The sequence below is a fragment of the Maniola hyperantus genome, chromosome 4 (assembly GCF_902806685.2).
Source record: "Maniola hyperantus chromosome 4, iAphHyp1.2, whole genome shotgun sequence".
NCBI lineage: Eukaryota > Metazoa > Arthropoda > Insecta > Lepidoptera > Nymphalidae > Maniola > Maniola hyperantus.
Window position 1 is genome coordinate 8,333,044 of NC_048539.1, and position 22,294 is coordinate 8,355,337.

Sequence of the window (22,294 nt, forward strand, 5' to 3'; positions counted from 1 at the left end):
ACTTGAAATTGTTTCATTACAGCAAACGATAAATACAACAATTAATATAGCTTTTAATTTCTTTGGCTACGCTCACAGGGCGGCTTTTTGATTCGATTATTCTTGTATAAGGTTTTACCGTATACCTACGAGACATTCACACGACGACCACTTCCATTCTATAGTACGCGACAGTTCGAGATGGCAATCGGGGTGGGGACGCCCCGCCCACCCGCACAGCCTCCGCACCAACCCGGTGCGGACTAGCGCGGATGACGTGCTGGTGTGCGGGGCGTGCCCCCGCCTCATACCCCGATTGCCATCTCGACCTGTCGCGTACTATAGGTACTACAGCTACCTACGTCACAAGCTCAACTGCGTGCATACTGCATACGCGCGGGTATCGAATCGAAAGACAAGTTTGTTCGCGTGAACGATAAAACATGAACTAATGTGCCACTGCGTGGTATTCGTAAGATAGTTTCAAGACGTGGCCTCCTCACTAATAACTTCAGACGCTGGAAAAAATGTTTCTCGAACGGGAAAAATATTGCCGTCTGAACGTGCCTCTGACTTTTCATCACAATAATAATATAATTAATGTAGTGTACTACAGTCAACATTAATGAAACAAGGAAAGAGAATGAAAACCAACATTTCATTTTGTATCTTGTTCCTAATTGAAAGATTTTTTAACACAGAGTGCTGAATTACTACGAAGTAATTTTTTTTTTATAATTCAAAGGGTTTCCCCTATAAATTGTAAAAAAGTTCCTCCAATTAAAATAAATGATCGGAACTACATTTTTTTGTAATTCTGGCCTATAAATATAATGAGGCCTGCCACCCTCTCGGGGAGCTATGTATATTATTTCAGGATCTAATCTTCAATAGATTCAATAGACTTTTACACTGTAGTCATATTACGAAATTACGAGTATGTTTTACACATTGATATTGGAACAGCCACCATAGGGTTGGGTTCACACGTGTTACCAATGACGAGTCAGGCACGACGAGTCATACGTCTCTATCTCTCAGTAATTACACTTACAATTTAAGTAAGTCACATAATTTTCAAAAAATCTATTTCGCCAAATAATAATATACATACTAAGTTATTACTACACACTAACATAATATTGGCAGACAATTTGTCAATACTCTACAAATAATGCTTTGCTAAACAAATCAGTTAAATAAAGTTACCACACGTTGCTTTTTAATAGAAAATGGAAAACACATATATTCCTTTTGTTGCTGCTGTGTAGGCGTAACAGACAATAGGCGCCGCCTTATCAACTCTAAACAATAAAGCAGGTTCCTAGTTGCCGCTGAAATTATAAGCTTTTCTAATATGCGACGATATAATTATCTAAAAGCATTGGATCCCATGTCTTAAAGCCTGCCTACCCAATTTTATTTTTTAGTTGGAATTGGTAAGTAATTCTTTTGTTTTGTTTTTGTTTTCAAGACCCCAAGATATCCGTTAGTTTTTAAATTGCTTCAAAGGTTCAGTTACCGATAGGTATCTTCTAACGATCGTGGCCATGGTTAATAGTAGATTGTACAACAAGGGCATAAAACGAGCCATTTTATCCGAGACGTTTATCTACCCGAGCCGAAGGCGAGGGCGGATATTTAAATCAAGTCTTACTCTGTGTCCACGCTGTGAAAATCAACATTGGTCGTACATTACATCGTTACGTTAAAAATTAAGAAAAACACCAAAAAACCTTTACTGTTTTTATTTTCCGTATTATGCTTTGTTACAGTTGGTTTTAACTAATATAGGTTGTCATTAGTTCGCTGAAAAAGGTTTTAAATCTGTTAACTAATTTCACAAGTTTTTGACTTATTCGGCTTAAGTCTTACCAAGTTTGTGGCATCCGAGTAAACGATATTGTTTTCGTTGTCGAAAGCCAACCCAAATGCATCATCAATATCCACAACCTTTTCCACGGAAACTGTAGATTTATCAATTTTAAAAATACCATTAACAGTACACACAAACACATTTCCATTAATATCTGTTGTTAGCCCTCTTATTCCTTCACTTGATGCTTTATATAAAACAGCGGCTTGTGTACCCTTCTTCTGACCAAACAAACCAGTTCCATTTGTGAAGAACATTATGTCTTCATTATCAATCACAAATTGATCTACTTTAGTATTTTCAAGGTCCTTGAAACGACTTGATTCTCCGTTGATAAATGTATATAGAAATTGATCGGGAAAAGTAGAGTAGTAAAGTATATCTTTGAAGTAAATAATCCAAATGTCATTATCTTTAGCGCCAATACGTTCTCCTGTTTTAGTTATGTGGTTATATTTGTACAATCCATCACTTCCACCAATGTATATTTCGTGATTCTTTTGGTCAACTGTCTGCGCAAACCCGTTACTAATACCTTGTAAATCAGCATATTCTTTTGTATTTAAATTCACATACGCTGTTTTGAATACATCGTCATCTTTATTAAGGCTATAGCTGAAATAAACTGTATTGGTGCTATAGTCTACAGCTAACAAGTATGGTCTATCGATGTCAGTTTTTAGTATTTCAATATCATGATATACATTATCTATTACAACTCCATCACATTTTATGTCCTCTTGATCTTTGTTTTCAATTACAGCAGCCTGTATGATTGCTGCACTTGTTAGCATAAGTAGAATTTTCATGTTCTCTAAAAACCAACAAAAATGTATAGTTAATATTATATTTACGAATGAACTACTTTTGATACAATAAAAGATATATTTTTTGCACTTATTTTATCATAATATTTCTACGGTACAATATATCTAACAAAAATAAGTTATAAAACTCACCCGAGTGCTCGTTGATTGATAACTGAATGTTGGTTAGTAGAGATATCAGTGTAATTTATTATTGTAAGAGTAACAAAATCTAAAGAGTAGTTGTGCCTTAAATCTATATCATATAAGGAATGGAGATTCTCATTTTACAAGAATAATCACCTTTTTATGCAGAATATTGTTTAGTTAAGCGCCTATAATATAAAATATTATTACCTTTTCTTCTTGAATTCTGTCCTAACCCTGAATACTTAATCACACAGGCATTAAAAATCTTGATTTTAAAATTGGAATAACATTCCTGTTACGGTGTAGGATATGGTTACAGGAATATTATAACACAAAATTAATACATCATCATGATCAACCCATCGCCGGCTCACTACAGAGCACGGGTCTCCTCTCAGAGTGAGAAGGGTTTTGGCCATAGTCTACCACGCTGGCCAAGTGCGGATTGGCAGACTTGCTGGCCAAGTGCGGATTGGCAGACTTTAAATAATAAAATAAATTAATAAAAACGCTCTATGAGCTTCTCTATCTATTACCTTTTATATAACCTTTGAATAAGGTTATCAGTCATATAATTATATCATCTCCACACTAGCGTTTTCTCAGTTTGATAGTCTTAAAAATAAAGAATCTTAGTATTACAAAACGTACTGGGAAATTTTGTTTTATAAAATATACATAGAATAATACTATTACTTAAAATTACTGAAATTACTTAAATCGTTTTTAAGCTCTTATAAAAATAAGGCGTCATTTTCTATTAAGGCTTGAAGTTGAACTTAGAGCATTTCTGCATTGTTCAATGGCACGTTGAGAAGGACGATTTATTAATAGGTAAAGGTTATTTCAGTCGTGCGGCGTGCCATTCGCAACTCAGTAAACAGAAATGTCAATGCCACAATGGCAATTGGCAATGCATAGTATACACAACATGAAACATTACCCTCCGGCACTTTTCACGTGCGGTGAAAACACTACACACACGGTGATCGTGCCGTTATCGTAACGGCACGATCACCGTGTGTGTAGAGTAGTAATGTACGAGCTTTATGACAGTTTTCACCAAGCACGGCGACCGTGCCGTGACCGTGTGTCGCCCGTCCTCGTCCACTACAAACACGGAGTCTACGCAGCAACCGTCTTCATAGCTAGGTAGATTGTAGATAGACTTCTTGTTATTGACTTTTACCTACTTCTGGTACAGTTTGATAAAGGGGATGAAGCCTGCCTTGTTCGAAATCGTACCTACACATAAATTTAAAAATCGCTTGACACACGTTTTTGTTTGTATAGTGGTAACTACTAACTAGTAACGTCTGAAACCTTCTACCAGACCAGAACAGAGATAAGTAATCATGAACTCCCAAATGGCCCCACCGGCAACCGCACACAATACTTCCCGTATAAGACTCACCAAAACTCACCATTAGGCCATCGAAGTCATTTATATTTCAACAAAAATTAACTTGTAACTAATGTTTCTTTTTCATCCTAACATGTTCCTGATTTTTATACAAGGTTAACTTCAGAATATAGTGAGTTATTTCGAATAATCTTATAGTCAAAATACTGCAATGCTTCCTATCATATACTTCCACTCCCATAAAATCCCCTGCATTTTAAGTGCACTGCATTTCCAGGCAATAAAAACTTAAACAATTAATCATTCTTCAACATCATGCGATTAATGTGTTCGCCATTACTTGTTCATTTATAGTTCAACGGCAGGTAAAGCGGCAATTTAATAAAAGCCGCGTTTAATTTCAGCCACAATATCGTTATTTGCCACCACCACATCCATTTTCAGTCGAGCTTAAATTTTAAGATCCTAGCTATCAAAAATTTACTGACTTTTGCCATACAATTGACGTGAATGAGTGATCAGTCAGAGCATCTTTATTAGCAAGGACCTATGAGATGTTTTGTTACCAGTAGCTATCGCACTTAGGTTAACCACATGTTTTTATGTCGGCACTGAAGATGAAGCATAGTTGCACCTTATTTTAGCTTCAGAAGCTAATATTCTGTAACTAAACATTACTTAGTAAAGTAAAGTAGTGGTAAATTAAAACTACCTGACTATTCATAAACACTTGTAAAAAGTTTACATGAATAAAAAAACATTTTTTTTTTTTTTTAATTCTATTCTATTCTTATTTAATAAGTAAAAGGGATGCCCCCGGGCATCCATTCAATTTACGTCTATTTGGTAAAGTACTATTTTAGAATGATTATATTTTTATTGTTTTAGTAGACGTGTTGGAAAATAAAATTATACTAATTCTATTCTTATTTTAATTTTAGGTCGACTTCATTTGAAGCCCATAAGTAGCTTAAAGCTTACTTAAGTACAAATCACAAAGGAAGATCACATTACGACCTTCTTTTGATCTTCGTTTCGAATAAAAACGTGTTAAAAGCTCGATCTTCACGTTGATGGAAATGAAAATCTGTAAAACTTGCAAAGACAAAAGACAGTTTCAGTAAATAAATGGAGCGAGCTTTCAAGCTGTCAGTTGCAACAGATTATATTCAATTTAAAATGCATATAATATTCGAAATGTGTCCAATGTGTCCACACTAGCTCGAACCTGAAACTAATTACTTTTCTCTACACTCTACCTTTTTTATGCTCACATCTGGCATATTTCGATTCGGAGAACAAAATCACATCGGTCTACGCAAAAAGTCATTGATGTAGGAGGAATAAAAAAGCGGCACCTATCTCAATTCTCAAATAGATTTTTATTGTATATACCTACTTAAATATAATAGGCATAGATATAGGTATATAAAACAAACAGGGCACATAGTTCGGAAAACCGATAGACGTTGGGGCACAGAATAGTATAATAGTACTAGTTGGGGTCCCAAGGTGCTGAAATGGCGACCACGCATCGGAATTTATGAACTATTATAAATACAGTCTAATGATATTTATATAAAACAACAGCTGACCCGTAGACCGGCGAGTCGGGCGAGTAAAACCAACCTAAATTTAAACCTTCAAAAAACATTTTGCGACCACCGATAGGTATCAATCAACCGTGCTGAACTAACTTACCCAATTAATATGATGATGACAGCTAAGTGGCCTTTTCGTAGTACAAGAAGATTCTTTGGGCTGAAAAAAATGAACGGGACGGTAACAATTTGTTCCCAAGAGAGCCTTTTCCGGAATACGTAAGCGTTTTAGGAAATTAAGCTCGTCTTTTAATCTCAAGCTACTCGTAGTTGAATGCTTGATTCAGCTAGCTAAATTAAAACGTTTTTTATCATTCAATTACATTTTCAGTTTTTAATTAAGTTTTTCCGCACTAGTACTAATGACTTAAAGAGACATGAAAAGTAGACACTGTTCTAATGAAGACTAAAATGTTTTAAAACAATTTTTTTTAAGTAAAAACTTTTATATAAATATCCTACCTACCACCTACCTACCTACGTTTTATAAACCCACGCCACCCGTATTTAATTATTTAAGTTGGTACCTATTCTCTGAACACACATAATATTTTATTTATTGAAAAATGCAGAATTTGATTTTAGGACATCCTGTATTTATTGTACCCGTAGATTGTGCCGTAGATCGAGAAAATAAAATTGATTATAGATACGTAGATGGTACATAAGAAGGTAAGTTCATGAATCAAACAAAACAATAATTATAATTATTTAAAAAAATGGCAGGCGAACTACCAATAGAAGTGAAAGCCATGAAATAACAGTAATTTTTTGGGTTTACAAATTGATTGTCATTCCTATAGTAGGTATCAAAAATTAAAATTTCATATTTTGTAAAATAAAACCTTTGACATTAGTATAGTTTTTACATCTACCAGAAATCAGAGCACTATTAGCACACATGTCGGTGACTCGACCTTGAATTTTACCCATCCTAAAATCGCCCAATGCACCCGAAGAAGTTTTCACTTCAAAAATAATTGTCCTCAAATTAATGTTAGAATGTGACCGAGACATAAACATTTTTACAGGTACCTACTGTACCTACTTGAGCTATAATACCTACATGTATCTATACGTACAGACCTATACCTAGGTTTGAGAATACGGAAACACCTTTGACGATTTCCCTGGCACAGTGCCTGGTAAGCGCTCTGGTCTTATAAGTGGGAGGTCCCGGGTTCGACTCCTGGCAGGGATTTGGAATTTTATATGTTCTAAATTTCTGGTCTGGTCTGGTGGGAGGCTTCGGCTATGGTACCCTACCGGCAAAGCACGTGCTGCCGACGATGCCGTTTAGAAACCAAAGGGGAAACCTATAAGTATTATAACCTGTGATAGATACCTACCTACTATTAAACAAAATTCAGGAAGAATTAATGGCAAAAAAATATATATATTATTCCCATTATAAGATCAACATTTTCATCATCATTTCAACCCATCATCGGCCTCATCATTACTGTAGATGAGTGTCCTGTCAGAATGAGAAGGATTTTGGCCATAGACTACTACGCTGACCAAGTGCGGACTGAAAGACTTTACACACCTTTGAGAACATTATATACCCTCAGACATGCATGACGATATTTACCTTCGCCGTTATAGCACACCCATACAGACAAACTACTATTGACAAGGAGAGTGCAATACGTAAATCGAGCGAGACAAGGAGCCAGTAGTACCACTAGGCATACCCTTACGTATTGATAGTATTATTTGGCTACAGCAAGTGATATTTAATTGTTTAAAACACACCTAAACCCTGAAAAAGTTAGAGGGGCGTGCCCAGGCTCGAATCCCGGACCCCCCAAATAGGACGCCGACGTCTTAACCACTAGTGACTAGACTACCACTGCTACTATCATTAAAAGATTGTTTGAGTATGAATTTGTTACGCGTAAAGTTCGAAGGGTGAACAATGACTGCCCGGGCAGAGTCCACTTTACGTAGAGATTCTGGGCAGAGTTCCAAAATATCGAATAATCCATCTCCAAATTAAAACTGAGTGACGCTCTTTTTATTTTTTGTTGAAGCCGGTTCAGTATTTTGATTAGCTATCAATACACAATACAATACTAGCTCATGCCCGCGACTTTGTCCGCATGAATTGTGATTTTTGAAATTCCGTGAATGACATTCTAAAAGACTTTAACTAAAACCATGAAAAAAAAATCACGCCGAGCACAAACCAACATAGGACAAACACTGCACTTTCGCATTTATAATATGGGTATGATTGTACAACCGGTGGTGGATCAAAAAATTGTTCAGTAAATAGAATAATGTCCAGGATAGATTAAATGTTTTTTCCAGAGCGTAGCAAAAATTAAGCTGTTTTCGGTAATCGAGAACTTTGCCCAGGATGTTACACTACCGGACCCTAGTCAGCGAAACGTGCCGCGCGTATCTAATTCCACCGTGAATCCGTCATCCTGGACAATTACTTCTTCGTATCCTTACCTAATCTCGGAACGAACGGACGGACACGTACCTTTCTTCCATTTTATTATACCACTTTATGTAAGCCAATGAGATAAAGCATTTCACACCAAAAAAGACTTCAACATTCATATAACTAGCTTCGAGTCACCCTTATAAACACCACTAATTTTTAATTTTATTTTAATATTGTTTCTACAATTTAATTAATAATTTAAACTAAAACTAAAACCTTAAAAAATATAATATTATAACTAAAATATATTATTAAAAGGAGTCCCTTTAGGCAAGGTTCCGAAGATACTGGCAGCGTTCCCCCTTTGTATAGCTAGGCTAATTCTTTGCCCGAGGTAGCTGCCAGCTCTTCGGTCTCCTGTGATGTCGACTAACCTTTTTGCTATTTCCTTAAAATTAATTTTTTTTATTACTATTAAGTAATTAAAAAATGCTTAATTTGATACTAAACGCGTTTATGTAGTTTCAAAAAAATTAATCGAGTGTCCTAAAATATAGGTATATTTTAGGACACTCGATTTTCAAAATAACAATTATTGATCAAAAATACCTATATTTTAACAATACACGCGGTGTTTTCACGCCCCGCACACCCACACGTCACCCGTGTTCTTCCGCATCGGGTTAGCGCGGGGGCTGTGTGAGTGTGCGGGGCATTCCTTCCCCGATTGCCATCTCGACCTGTCGCCGACTATACATATAAATGGTGCAGTCGGTAGTATAAGTCTGCAACATTTATAACTAGGGCTTCTACCTGTGGGGTGATTCTCTTACTCAGTGTCTAACACTGAACAATAGCCACAGAGCTCATTTTTTAATCCGTTGAAGGTTTTCTACGAAAAAATATTTTACTACCACCCAGTGAAGCAGCAATGTAGAACCAACCAACCTCGGTGGCTATCATTCTGTGTTAGACACTGAGTTAGCGAATCACCTAGCTGAACCGAGTCGATATTGTACACTCTTCCGATTTTGCGTATCACATAGTTATTTATAGTATACGGTAATAATATACAAATAGGTAGATATAGAATAGTGGTTATAAGTATATTACGCGACAGGTCAAGATGGTAATCGGGGCAGGAGGCGGGGGGACGCCCCGCACACCCACACGTCAACCACGCTCGCCCGCACCGGGTGCGCGGGGTTGTGCGGGTGTGCGAGGCGTTCCCTCCCCGATTGCCGTCTTGACCTGTCGCCGACTATACCTACATATAAAAGGTGCAGTCGGTAGGATAAGTCTGCAACATTATAACTAACGTGAACCGAGTCGATATTGCACACCCTTGCGACTTTAGCTATCACATAGTTATTTTTATAGTATACGGTCATGATATACAAATAAGTATATAATAGAATAGTGGGTATAGGTACATGTGTAGAGTATGAATAACTGCAATCTGTTGGCTAACCAAAGCACGCCAAAGGTTGTTTCGAAATATTAATTTAGCAAAAAACATAAGTGTCTACTAAGTTCATAAAACGTTTCAAGGCTACCTCGTAATAATATACATTGGTAGGGGTCTTACTTTGATCGCGGTTCCGCTCCTGGGCTGGCCCAAGGGCGTTAGAAGTTATAACGAGCAAACAGCCTAGTCTGCTCCTTTACCGTTGTTAACGTTCATATTTGATGAACTTATTGTTCAACTATAGTTTTTTGGTATTGCGTTGAATAATCTATTGTATCCAATTTGTGCTAAATAGATAAAGAAAGGATTGTATTCAAATAAACTTTAACAAGTGCTTTTGAATCATCACTAAATTTACCGTTGGTTCAGAATGCCTTTCTTATCTAGAAGAATCGGTAAGAAACTAAGCAGTTGCTCTTTTCAAATATTCAATTTACAATATTGTGCCATGTTAAATAATTGCAGTCCCGCACATTGCTGAAGCAAGCTGCTAGTCATCTCCACGCTCTTTTATCATTCACATAATCTTTGACTGTATCATAATATGCTTCTCTCAGGAACATACTAATATTACTAATAACTAATCTAAGTATATGGGAATCTGGGCTAAACACGTCATCACTAATTTTTATAGTGTGGCTGATTGTGGATTGTGTACCTACTGCTACTTATACTGAAACAACATTAGTACCGCCTGCTAGCTTGCGAATAAATGAATAATTATGATTTAACCTAGCAAGTCCTTAATTTTGTCAAGTGGCGGAACAGTTAGACAAGAATGGTGCAGGAATGCTTATTTTTCAATTTCTATTTTGAAAAATCAATTCTAGTTTAACAAATTTAGTGAAAACTTGGTGTTTTTAATTCATAATTGATATTAATAGGAAATCGGAATTGGAATTTCAAGGCTAATATTCTGTAACGCTTGAGAAATCGCCAAAAATTATAAACACAGTATGAGCCGCGTAGGAGATTGTTTTCGTGAGATATAAGAAACAGACTTGGCATCTCTGCTTGCTTAATTATTATTCATAAGCAAACTATGACGTAGATTTATCTAATATAAAGTAAATATAACTCATGAGATCTATTTCTAGAATAGATCTAGATACAAGAATAAATAATATTTTCGGCCTTGAAAAAATTGTTTTGTTTACGCCGCCGGCATCACATACGTTTTCGAGTGACCTTAGATTAACGACGAGAGTCGAGACTATAAAAATATAAGCCTTAATTTACGAAAGGAATACTATTACTTCGGGTGGAGTTCCAGGGTCAAAGGTCCTTAGACTTATAAGCCATATAAATCCGTATTTTTTACAGTTTCAGAAAGGTATTAAGTAGGTAAGTATCAAAGGACAATTAATTACTGTTAGCTAAATTTTGCCATTATCATTTGTCTTATAAAATATACTTAATTCAATTTACCTTTTCCTTAATGTAATGCAAAGGAAACCTTCTAGAAATAAAACCATTATCGTCAAGAAACACGACAGCAGTATTCCTGTCTTGTAATAAAATAAATTGAAAGCTCTCTTCAAAAAATCTTTACGATTATGTAGAAATGACTCACGTACCTCGTAGCATCCCGTAGACTTACAGCCACCACCCAATTTATTCTATAAACACTGGCCTACTGTCACAAATCATTTAAATTTATTTCGCACTGTATTTTTCCAATCTTTCCGCTCTTGCAAGATGTCACGGCAAGGAACACGCGAAGGTTAATAAATCTAGTCTGCCAACGAGGGCGCCACTGTCTAGTGGTCTGGTGGTTGCACGTGAATATTGGTTTGGTATACTATGAAACTTGTTATATTTGCACTTGAGACAAGTTTCGCGGACGTGGAGCGGCGGGCGCGCGTGATGCCTCCAGGCGGACTGGCTCTACTGTAGGGCTTCAGTGGCGCGGGGCGGCGCGCCTACGCTCGATACCGCCGCCCCCTAGCGCCCTCCCACATTGCAAAACCATTGAAAAACCAACTGTTTGCTGCCAAAATAGTATCCAATACACTCCATTAGTGATCGGATACAAAGCAATCTTTGTTCATGTTAAAACGATTACTAGGTAGGACTTTTGCTAACGATAATTTACTATTGGATTGTGAAAGACGATAGAGTCTTATACTCTAATAGATAACATTTCTAAATATTATCTAACTCCTGTTAGTAAAAGGCCTTGCTTACTAAGAATTTGACCTTTTTTAACTACATAATTTCTTGCTCTTTACTGCAATCTTTTTGAATTCCAAAATAAAATTTAATTCTTTATAAAAGCCGAATGAATCAAAATGATTTTCCGGAGAGTCTCGAAACAAAATGGTACTCCGAGATCAATTACCAAGTGATAGCTGAACACATATTGGGGAGAGGCTTATACAGTATTAACGACTGTCTTCGAGCGAGAACGGGACGACAAACACGAATATTCTGTGAAAGCGTAACTAGAGTTATTAAGCTCTTTAATTCATGCATTGGTTACAACGGAACATTCGGTGCTTCAGTGAATGAAGTTGAAGATATGCAAAATAGCTTCTTGCGCCTAATTGAATGGAAAGTATCGCCGAGGTGGAAAACAGGTCATTATCGGATTTACAAGGCTTTATACTGCCTCTATAAGTGCATTTGAAGTGTCAGCTTAAAGCTTATTCCTTTTATTCCTAGGAATAAAAGGAAGCGAGCTGCAGATTTTAATGTGAATCGTTTTTGTAATAAAAAATTGAGAAACTTACCTACCTACTAAAAAAGTTAGTTTAAGTAGATTTTTATTAAAATATTTATAAACTAGTCTATTTCACCCCCTTAGGGGTTGAATTTTCAAAAATCCTTTCTTAGCGGATGCCTACGTCATAATAGCTGTCTGCATGCCAGCCCGATCCGTCCAGTAGTTTGAGCTGTGCGTTGATAGATCAGTCAGTCAGTCAGTCAGTCAGTCAGTCAGTCAGTCAGTCAGTCAGTAAGTCAGTCAGTCACCTTTTCCTTTTATATATTTGATGCGTGTGATGTCAGCAGCAAGATTCCGCCGCTTCACGCGTCAAAGAAATGCTTGACGTCTGCAGAAATCTCACTCTCTACTCACAAATTTTCATAGTGCAGCAGACGCTTTCGTCTCTTGAAATTTTAAAGGATCGATTCGACCGCAGGCAAAACTATTCGTTCCTATTTTCTATGATATTGTGTGAAGATATTCCGAATACATACGGCGACACTGCCGGTGCATCCCTGCATCAGCGACACTGTCGCTTGTCGCTGTCGCCCGTTGCTGCCACTTGTCGCTGGTCGAGCCTTAATACTGAAATACGTCTCTCTTGTCCCTCTTGTAGATACAATTTGCAATCCTTGCGGTTTTTGAGCTCTAGTGGTTCTGGCACTTTCTGCGGGTCTTGATGTGCATTCGATGCCTTAGAGCAATCGATTTCACTTTACTCGGAACGCTGAAAAATAACGCCCGTAAAGTCTAGTTGGCAGCATTTCGCCTCAAATACATTTTACTGAGATCATAAAATCATACCAGCGCAGAAAGCGGAATTTTTATGTTTCCGTGATATATATATTTACGCTGACATAAATATCGAGTGACTATCTGAATAAGAATAATATAGTCATTTTATTTCCACTTTCAGACATACAATATTATTTTATTTTACTTAACTTTTTATTCTTAATTATGACTAACGTTATTTTGCTTTTCTATTCACACTTTATGTTATTTTCATATTTTATACCTAAGTAAGTAGGTAGGTACCCAGCGGAAAAGTGCGGAAATCGCTGAACTCGAAGATGCATGTCTCTATTTTCAACAAATACCTAGATGATGCTGCTAGAAATCAAAATACATCCAGTATTTTGATTTTGTTATTGGCTGATTTTTAAAATAGATTTTGCTCACGCTGGTAATATGATGAGTATTAAAATAGAATGGATTATGTGATTTGCTACTCGATGTCCAGTTATTCCCGGCACTCTCTATAAACTATACGTAATCGCCAATTCCTTATTTTCATTATTATGTACTTTTGTCCAGTAGATATATTTTGGAGACAGTTACGAAATCGTGTTATTATGACTTTTTTATCATCATACCCACCGTATGTATGGATAGATTATAAAGCAGACTGCAGAGCTAAGAGATGTACCTATGTCAAGATTATCTAAATAAGTATAACAAAAGTACTGACTCATTGATGGACTCATCAATGCCCAGCCCACACACTTGGGCTTAGAAAGCTGAAACTTTACATAGATGTTCCCTTTATAGAGTGTGTGCGTGAAGTGGAGGGCGGTCGCTAGTGTTATATATGTACATCATAACCTAAATAGGTATACACTGAAACATTAATCACTTTCTGAAGCGTGACATCACCATCCCCATCAATCGTCCTCATTAATTTGTTATTTGATGCCTGAGCTGTGCTTTGAATAGCAATATAATTACAGGCTCAACAACTTATCTATTAACTGATAGATTCAAAATATCCAACTAGAATAAATGGTTTTACTGATTTCATTACGTGAACGAGTGGGTAATGAGTAGGTATTAAATAATGTGGCCCATTCTGGTACACACAATCTCTTCTAAAATGGCAGATGTAGATTTAGACCTGTCAATTTAGTTTAGTTTAGAGATTATGTGCAACAGCCAAAATAATCACCTTTTTTATACGCTTATCACACTTTTAAATCTTCTAACCTAACCTCAGTAGGTTAGCTATACGCTATACTAAGCGTAGCTGGTAGGTAGGTATATACAAATAAGTCACTATAAAATTGTGAACGAAGATGAGCAAGGAAAAGGGTGGCAAGTTATGTAAGATCTTTGTGGTTTTTGCAGTTTCTTAACCAGGCTACTTTATCGTGGGAAATCGGGGTGTAATGGGCCGCACCAACATAATGTTGGCCAGCAAGTCAATATCGCAAAACCTGCATCAATCATTATTACAATTGTTGTGATTGGCTGAATTTTTGGTATTTTTGTTGCAACAATGAATTGTAGCCAATTGTGAGCGAAGACTTTATCGCGAGAAAATATTATTTTAGTCCAGCGCTTTAAACAACTTAGTTCATAGACAGTCGTAGGCAAAAACTACTTGGTACGAAATAAAAATGCAAAATTGTAACAAAATATTCGTTTGTACGTAGGTATGTTATACTTACCTACTGTCAATTTGTTACATCGCTATTGTGTAATGAATGTGCATTCCTAGCAGGGGAGCGCAATCAGTTCCCGTGCAGAATGTCAACGGGAAAGCTTTTAATGGGTTTTTTATGCAAACCGGTAGCTTGCAGAGTTGCCAGCAAACAGCTTTTAGCCACGTAGACGGCTTCATTTATGCAGTCTTGTCTCGTTATTTTTATACACGCTCGAGATCGTTTTATATTTGACATCACTTTGTCTTCTGTACTGTATGAGAAATAAAAGAAGCGTAAAGTCATAACATTTTTAATTGCCTCTTAAAAACCTCTGCAAAGCTCAATGGTTTGTTTGTGGAACAAGTGAGGGCTTGACTGCGATCTCAGTCCGCTAACCTAAAAGGATAGTTAGATAAATACACTCTTTATTGAACACACTTAAACAGAGAAACAACATACAAGAGTATTAAAGTATACACAGGCGGTCTTATTGCTAAATAATTTGTATAACATAGTACCTAGGTACGCCTAATCAGTTTCTACTTTCTATCATACTCCCTACGGCTTCCATACCAAAACGTTTTTATCTTTCGGCGGCACGACTTTGCTGATATAGTACGCGTCTGGTCGAGATGGCAATCGAGGTATGAGACGGGGGGACGCCCCGCACACCCGCAAGTCACCACCGGGTTAGCGCGCGGGCTGTGCGGGTGTGCGGGGCGTCTTCATCCCAATTGCCATCTCGATCTGTCGCGTACTATAGATTGATAACCCAGCATAGACTAGAACAACCTTTGGGACCAGACCTGAGCAAACCAAAATTGAGATATTTGTCTGGAAACTTCCATCTGTTTGTAATCAGTATAACAGCAGAACTTGAAAACCACAGGTTTTAGTGTTTCAGGTAACGTTTCACATCACGAGCTGGTTATGTGAAATTTTATCAAAGTATTGATAGCAATTAGAAGGGTGAAATTGGGTTCGTTTAGGTAAACGTAAAAATGAGAAAGTTATACGTTTTAGCTATGCCTGTGGATGGCAGTGAAATAATTGCACTATGAACACAACAGTAATTCTGTATATTGGTACCTATTCAGTATTCAAATTTCAACATATTATTAAAACACCGAAAGAGTTATAAAAATGCATTTACGATGTACCTATCTATGTTGGAAACACAAACATAGAATGATATAAGTAAGTAATTTATTATCATTTTAAATAATATCTGTCCCGGCTTTACTCACGTGTGTAGTCCACGTTAGCCCGACTAGTTTCGAACGCATACGGGGTCCTTTTTCAAGGGAGGGAGGGTAGTTTAAACGCTAAAATAATTTATTATCTTTGTATCTCGTTCATTCAGGTAGTCATTCAGTCTATGTAATATATAATAATGAACTGATTGAACTCGCTCTCTTACCTTCGAGTTGCTACAGTGTTAAGACGTGTTGTTAATCCCTTCCTATATCAAATTATACTAAGTCAAAGTCAGTGCCACAATAAAGTATTTCAATCCAATACCTCAAGCACCCAAAAACCAGCGAACAGACATACAGTCTCCTACACTAATCATGCTAATAAGAAATAGGTTCTATCTACATAAACTGCTATTGAGTGAATGTAGGCTCTTTTTATTTTCCTTTGTTTCCTTTTGTTACGAAAATCGATATTAACTCCGTCTATAAACGTAGGTATAACCTTCCAAACTCGCAAGTCAGCAACTGTAGCATGAACTAAGGTACCTTTTACTTCCTAGAATAAATTATTTTCCTTAACGTAAATTATAAGAATTTACTTACTGCAGGTGCAAAACATGGTATTAGATTGCATATTTAATGCACTAGTAGGTAAACTATTGCCACCTATACATCAAGACATTGCATAGCCTTGTACTTTATATTATTACTTTTAGTGACAATATAATTATTATCTACGAGTATTAGGTATATTACTTATTATTATATGAATATATTAGGTAACAGACTAACAGACTCAATATCCTAAGGACCCCTGCAAGGAAAATCGTCGTAACTCACTTTGTAGCAATTTTGAGTTACAATCATGTTTTTGGGAAACAATAAAATGCTTTTTTTATGCGCTCAACCTTGTAGGTATAATTTTAACCAGAGTGGAAAAAGATTTTAAGTTAGCATTCTACTTGACCACTAAGGCTATTATCGTTTTATTGAACTTAGTTTTACTATCTATAAAATACATAAACCTTACTTATGCTTGTGCGCACCACGTGGATTGCATAATAGAGCAGCGCACCATCGCGTGTGATATGCAAGATTAATGATACCACAGCCGCGGTCAACGGCAGGCCAAAAGCAGAAAGACTGGCTTACTTTAGGCTACACTACATTCTATCAAGTGCCTACAAAGATAAAATATTCTGAAGCAACGTAAAATTGTTATTCTGTATATTCTGAAATACCTACCTAGAATCTATTTAAATATCTATATTTTTTTTACTATATAAAAAGACTTTTCCTGAGATCAACGCACAGCCTAAACCGCTGGGGTTAGAAACATGGCAGTAGGTTCCTTTTATAACGTAGGCACCCACTAAGAAAGGATTTTGCATTGTGCTCGGTGTGGCACTACTGAAAGCCATAAAGCAAATTAAGAAGAAGAAAGGATTTTTAAAAGTTCAACCCCTAAGAGGTTAAATAGGGGGTGAAAGTTTTTTTTTTAATTTATTGACTAGCGCTTGGCTGCAATCAGACCTGGTGGCAACTGATGATGCAGCCTAAGATGGAGCGCGCTTGCCTAGAAGATGCTCTTCTTCACTCCATCTTATTCCTATTCACTCTTGACTTGTATGAAAGTCCCCCGTATTTCAAGTTATTTCCATTAAAATTGGTATATGAGTTGCCGTTTACAAATGAATAAATACGTGTTTCAGAATTTTTGGAAATTCCACCCCCCATCAAGCTGATTTTCTAAATTCCACCCGAGCGTTGCCCGGCGGATCAGCTAGTATAAAATAAATACCCCTGACTCACTCACTGACTGATTCATAAACCCAAACCCAGTTCCCATTTTATAATGTAGACAAGGAACAAAATCGGATTTTTGAAATTCCCACGGGAGTGAGGCCGCGGACAGTCGCTAGTTAAGACGGTAACGGAAAAAGCACTACCTAGCTACTTATTAGCCGTCAGTTTTGTTTCCTAGATAAAAAGTTTATTTATTTATGTAAAAGGCTAAACTATATCAACGTAAACAACGTAAACTTCTAAGTAACGAAACTTGAGATTTTGCAATTAGAGGTAGAGTTCTACTAAGAAGAAATTTTCAGAAAACAAACAAGCAAGGAATCTGAAATTGAATATCATAGAGCCTAAATTTAAAAACGATTTATGGCCGATTTAATGAACCGGTTTTTCCAATATTTTAAAAGTTATCGACCGAAATAGAAAAACCGGTTCATTAAATCGGCTATAAATCGTAAACGGTTACAAAAAAGTTTATAGGAAATAAAAGATGCGAAATTTTATTTTCTACAATAATAGTTTAAATAACTTTTGCCCTAAAGCGGATAGTTTCCGATATATCGGCCAAAAATTTTGCTTCATGATTGCGATTGAAGCTCCACCTGGATCTGTCAGCATTTTGTGATTTTATAGTCCGTAAGTAAGTGACTCTTAACCTAAAAAAAAATTAAAATTGGATCGGAAATTTAGTGCGAGGTTAAATGCTCTATTTACTTGCCTACACGATGCCACATTTTTTTACAGTGGTTTAAGTAAGGACTAAGGAGCATATTTTAAATCAGCTTTCATTTACATTAAGTCGTAGGCGTTTGCCAGGCTATATTTATTTCAGGCACAAAATAGATTGCATAAATGAGGGGCAAAGTATCGCGTGCAGTACCTACCTACCGTAGATACTATCTTCGGGGTCAACGACCTAGCAGTGCAACACAAGATAGCACAAAAGTTACAGAGGCCAAGTTTCAACGTGGTTTCAACCAAACTTTACATAATAGCTGTAGCCTCGTACCTACCTATTTAGAAATGGTTGGTTCAAAGTTTTCCGTTAATAGTGACTTAAAAGTTCTAGTTATACGTGGTTAATACATCTTTTTTTTGGTTCGTTGTCCGTCTGTCCGTCTCTCTGACTCACGTGTCTGTCAAGGAAACCTATAGGGTACTTGCCGTTGGCCTAGAAACATGAAATTTATCAGGTAAGTAGGTCTTATAGCACAAATAAAGGAATAAATCCGAAAACCGTGGATTTGTGCTTATATTACACAAAAAAAATGTTTATTGAACAAATAATTTGTATTTTTAATTTTCAAAGTAAGATAACTATACCAAGTGGGATATCATATGAAAGGGCTTTACCTGTATATTCTAAAACAGATTTTTATTTATTTTTATGCATAATAGTTATTGATTTATAGTGCAAAATGACGAAAAAAATATCCGAGTACGGAACCCTGGGTGCGCGAGTCTGACTCGCATTTAGCCGGTTTTTTAGAAGGTATCGACTCTCGAATTTCGATATTGCAACTGGCGGGGTAAACGGACGCCGGGATTCCATACTTAGACGTACTTATATTTTATTTAGGTACTTAGTGAATTTATAGGTAGGTACTAGAGGTACTAGAGGTAGGTAGAGTAGGTACTTTTGTGGTATCATCTTATCTTAATTTAATACATAACATACCAGAAGTGAAGTTAAATATTAACCACGATACACAGCGGCTTATCGAGAGTTTTGCCTTTCATAATAAATAACCTTACTGCAATATTAACTTGATTAGGGCACAATTGCTATTGAAACCACTCAATCAGGAATGCGACCTAAACACAAAAGCATTTTATAGTCGAATGAGTCTGTGGTTGAACACAGACTGCCTTAAGAGTCATCAAACACTCGCTTTTATACCAAACCAATCGATTCCAGATGGTGATGCAACACATCACGTGACTTCTGTCAGAGATAATTAATTATTATAAGTGCGCTACTATACTTAACGCAATAAAGGTTCTTATAGCTTAGTTTAGGCAAGCAGGATCAAAAAAAACTTTGCCAGCTCTAAATGTAAATCATTACCTATGTAAATGGGCTATTCCAATGTTGATTTATGAAGACATTTGCACCCACACATAACTTTCAAAGGCACGAATATCGTGACAATTGTTCATACATTTTAATATTCGCATGCAATAAATCGTTCAAATCGTTTTAATAATTATATTGCAACCAACAACTAATCATCAAGTTGCATGTGTTTTTGAAACTGAAACATACCTACCCATAATTTGATAAAGTTTCTTGTTTGGTTATCAGTTTTCATCAATACAATACATTAATACATCACTACCCATCCATATCCATACCTATAAATGCGAAAGTGTGTCTGTCTGTCTGTCTGTCTGCTAGCCTTTCACGGCCCATCCGTTCAACCGATTTTGATGAAATTTGGTACAGATATAGCTTGCATCCCGGGGAAGGACATAGGCTACTTTTTATCCCGGGAAATCGAAGAGTTTCCACGGGATTTTTGAAAAACCTAAATCCACGCGGACGAAGTCGCGGGCATCATCTAGTATTATTATAAATGCGAAAGTGTGTTTGTTTGTTGGTTTGTTGGTCAATCACGTCACAACGGAGAAATGAAACGACGTGATTATTTGCATAGATTTAGTTAAATACCTGGAGAGTAGTAATAAGGCTACTTTTCATCCCAGAAAATCAAATAGTTCCCACGGGGTTTTTAAAAACCTATTATTGAAGAAAAGTGCTGACTCCCTGACTACCTCAACAACGCCCAGCCCGAACCCTTGTATGTAGAAAGCTGTGCATAGAAGTCCCTTCATAATAAGGGATAAAAACACAAGGATGCCCGCGATTTTGTTCGCGTCGATTCAGTTATTTAAATTCCCGTCGAAACTGTTTGATTTTAGTGGATAAAAAGTAGCCCATATCACTCTCCAGGTCTTTAACTATAACCACGCAAAAGATCACGTCGATCAGTTACTCCGTTGCGGCGTGATTGAAGAACAAACCAATAAACCAACAAGCCAACAAACAAACACACTTTCGCATTAATTATAATATGGGTAGTGATCTCTGGAAAAAATATTATTTTAACTTACAACAGTATCCTAAACTGCAAACCACGCAAAGTTAAACTCAAATAAACTTAAGAGCGGAGCGAGACCAATAATTAATCTAGGTATGTAAACTTACTTATTTACAGAGAAATTAGACAAGTAAATAGATAGGCTAGATTTAAATGGAGGTAAAGTTAACGGCCTTTGTGATAAAGATAAACCTACCTACAAAAATATCCGTTACATAGAGAATAACGTAGGTACCTATAAAAAACCAGTCAAGTGTGAGTCGTACTCGCACAAGAAAGGTCCCTTACCACAGTAAAAGTTTATGTAGACATAGTACGCGACAGGTCGAGATGGCAGTCGGGGACGGAACGCCTCGCTCACTCGCACAGCCCTCGCGCTAACCCGGTGCGGGCGAGTGCGGACTGCGGGTGACTTCCAGGTGCGGGGCGTACTCCCACCTCATACTCCGATTGCCATTTCGGCCTGTTGCACACTATACTTACTTATTTTTTATTTTGATGGCGGCTACTTTAAAAAAAAAAAAAATTGTTGTTATAACGGCAATAGAAATACATAATTCGTGAAAATTTCAACTCCCTACCTATTACGGTTCATGAGATAGGTACAGCCCGCTGACAGACAGATGGACGGACAGCGGAGACTTAGTACTTGGCACCCTTAAGGTACGGAACCCTAAAAACCTGACATCAAAATATAAATGGGCAGCTTTACCAGGTTTAGCACCATTATTTATGTCGCAGGTCGGCGACGACGGGCAAAGCATCCTTTCAAAAAATGTTTTTCACATCGTTAGTCAATAGGTGTTTGCCCGTAACGTTACAATTTGTTACTTCCACTAAAAATACTTTTGGGGTTCCGTACCTCAAAAGGAAAAAAAACCCTTCAAAAAACGATAACTTTGTTGTCAGAGTAGATAGGTACTACCTACTTCCCGTTGACCTAGAATCATAAAATTTGGTAGATAGCAATGTCTTATAGCTCAAGAAAAGGGGAAAATCAGAAAACCATGGATTTGTGGTTCATCACAAAAAAAAAAAAAAAAAAAATTTCTTTTACTATGAAATTGTTTGTCCTATTTTGTATAGCTGGATGGCAGCACTCATGCATGCATGACGGAGCAATGCGGCGGTGGTGTTGGCCGGAACATCGCCGAGGCGCTGTGGCGGCTGCGCGGCGGTCGAACACGTCTCCTCACTGCCATCGGTGACGACGCCGATGGCCAATACTTACAAAATATCGCGCGAGGTTTAATTTTTGATGGTAAGCCATACTATGAGCAATACGGTATTTCACAACTTTACTACGCGATAGGTCAATATCACAATCGGGGTGTGAGACGGGGGACGCCCTGCACCCCCGCACGTCACCCGCGCTCGCCCGCACCGGGTTAGCGGGTGTGCGGGGCGTTCCCTCTCCGATTGC

The 22,294-nt window shown here is 37.1% G+C and overlaps 3 protein-coding genes across 5 annotated transcripts in view; 1 reads left to right on the forward strand and 2 right to left on the reverse strand.

The window, feature by feature from the left end:
- Positions 1-11,542, reverse strand: part of LOC117997077 (tetraspanin-9-like) — a 93,133-nt gene extending 81,591 nt beyond the window's left edge. For both annotated transcript variants that reach the window (XM_069498324.1, XM_069498323.1), the window contains exon 1: positions 11,219-11,542. The gene's annotated coding sequence lies outside the window, so the exon portion shown is untranslated. The remainder of the gene's footprint in view (positions 1-11,218) is intronic.
- LOC117996789 (uncharacterized) overlaps positions 1-22,294 on the forward strand; it is a 155,759-nt gene that overhangs the window by 108,563 nt on the left and 24,902 nt on the right. For both annotated transcript variants that reach the window (XM_069498306.1, XM_034984926.2), the window contains exon 8: positions 21,958-22,132. In XM_069498306.1, coding sequence (XP_069354407.1) covers positions 21,958-22,132 — 175 coding nt within the window. The remainder of the gene's footprint in view (positions 1-21,957; positions 22,133-22,294) is intronic.
- Positions 1,758-2,848, reverse strand: LOC117997060 (ommochrome-binding protein-like). Its single transcript, XM_034985239.2, has 2 exons — positions 2,815-2,848; positions 1,758-2,669 (listed from the first exon to the last, which is right to left on the reverse strand). Exon 2 carries the CDS (start codon positions 2,662-2,664, stop codon positions 1,810-1,812), a length of 855 nt encoding a protein of 284 aa, XP_034841130.1. The 5' UTR covers positions 2,665-2,669; positions 2,815-2,848; the 3' UTR covers positions 1,758-1,809.

Coding starts and splice junctions, on each gene's coding strand:
- LOC117997060 (XM_034985239.2), bottom strand. CDS start 2,664: ATGAAAATTCTACTTATGCTAACAAGTGCAGCAATCATACAGGCTGCT.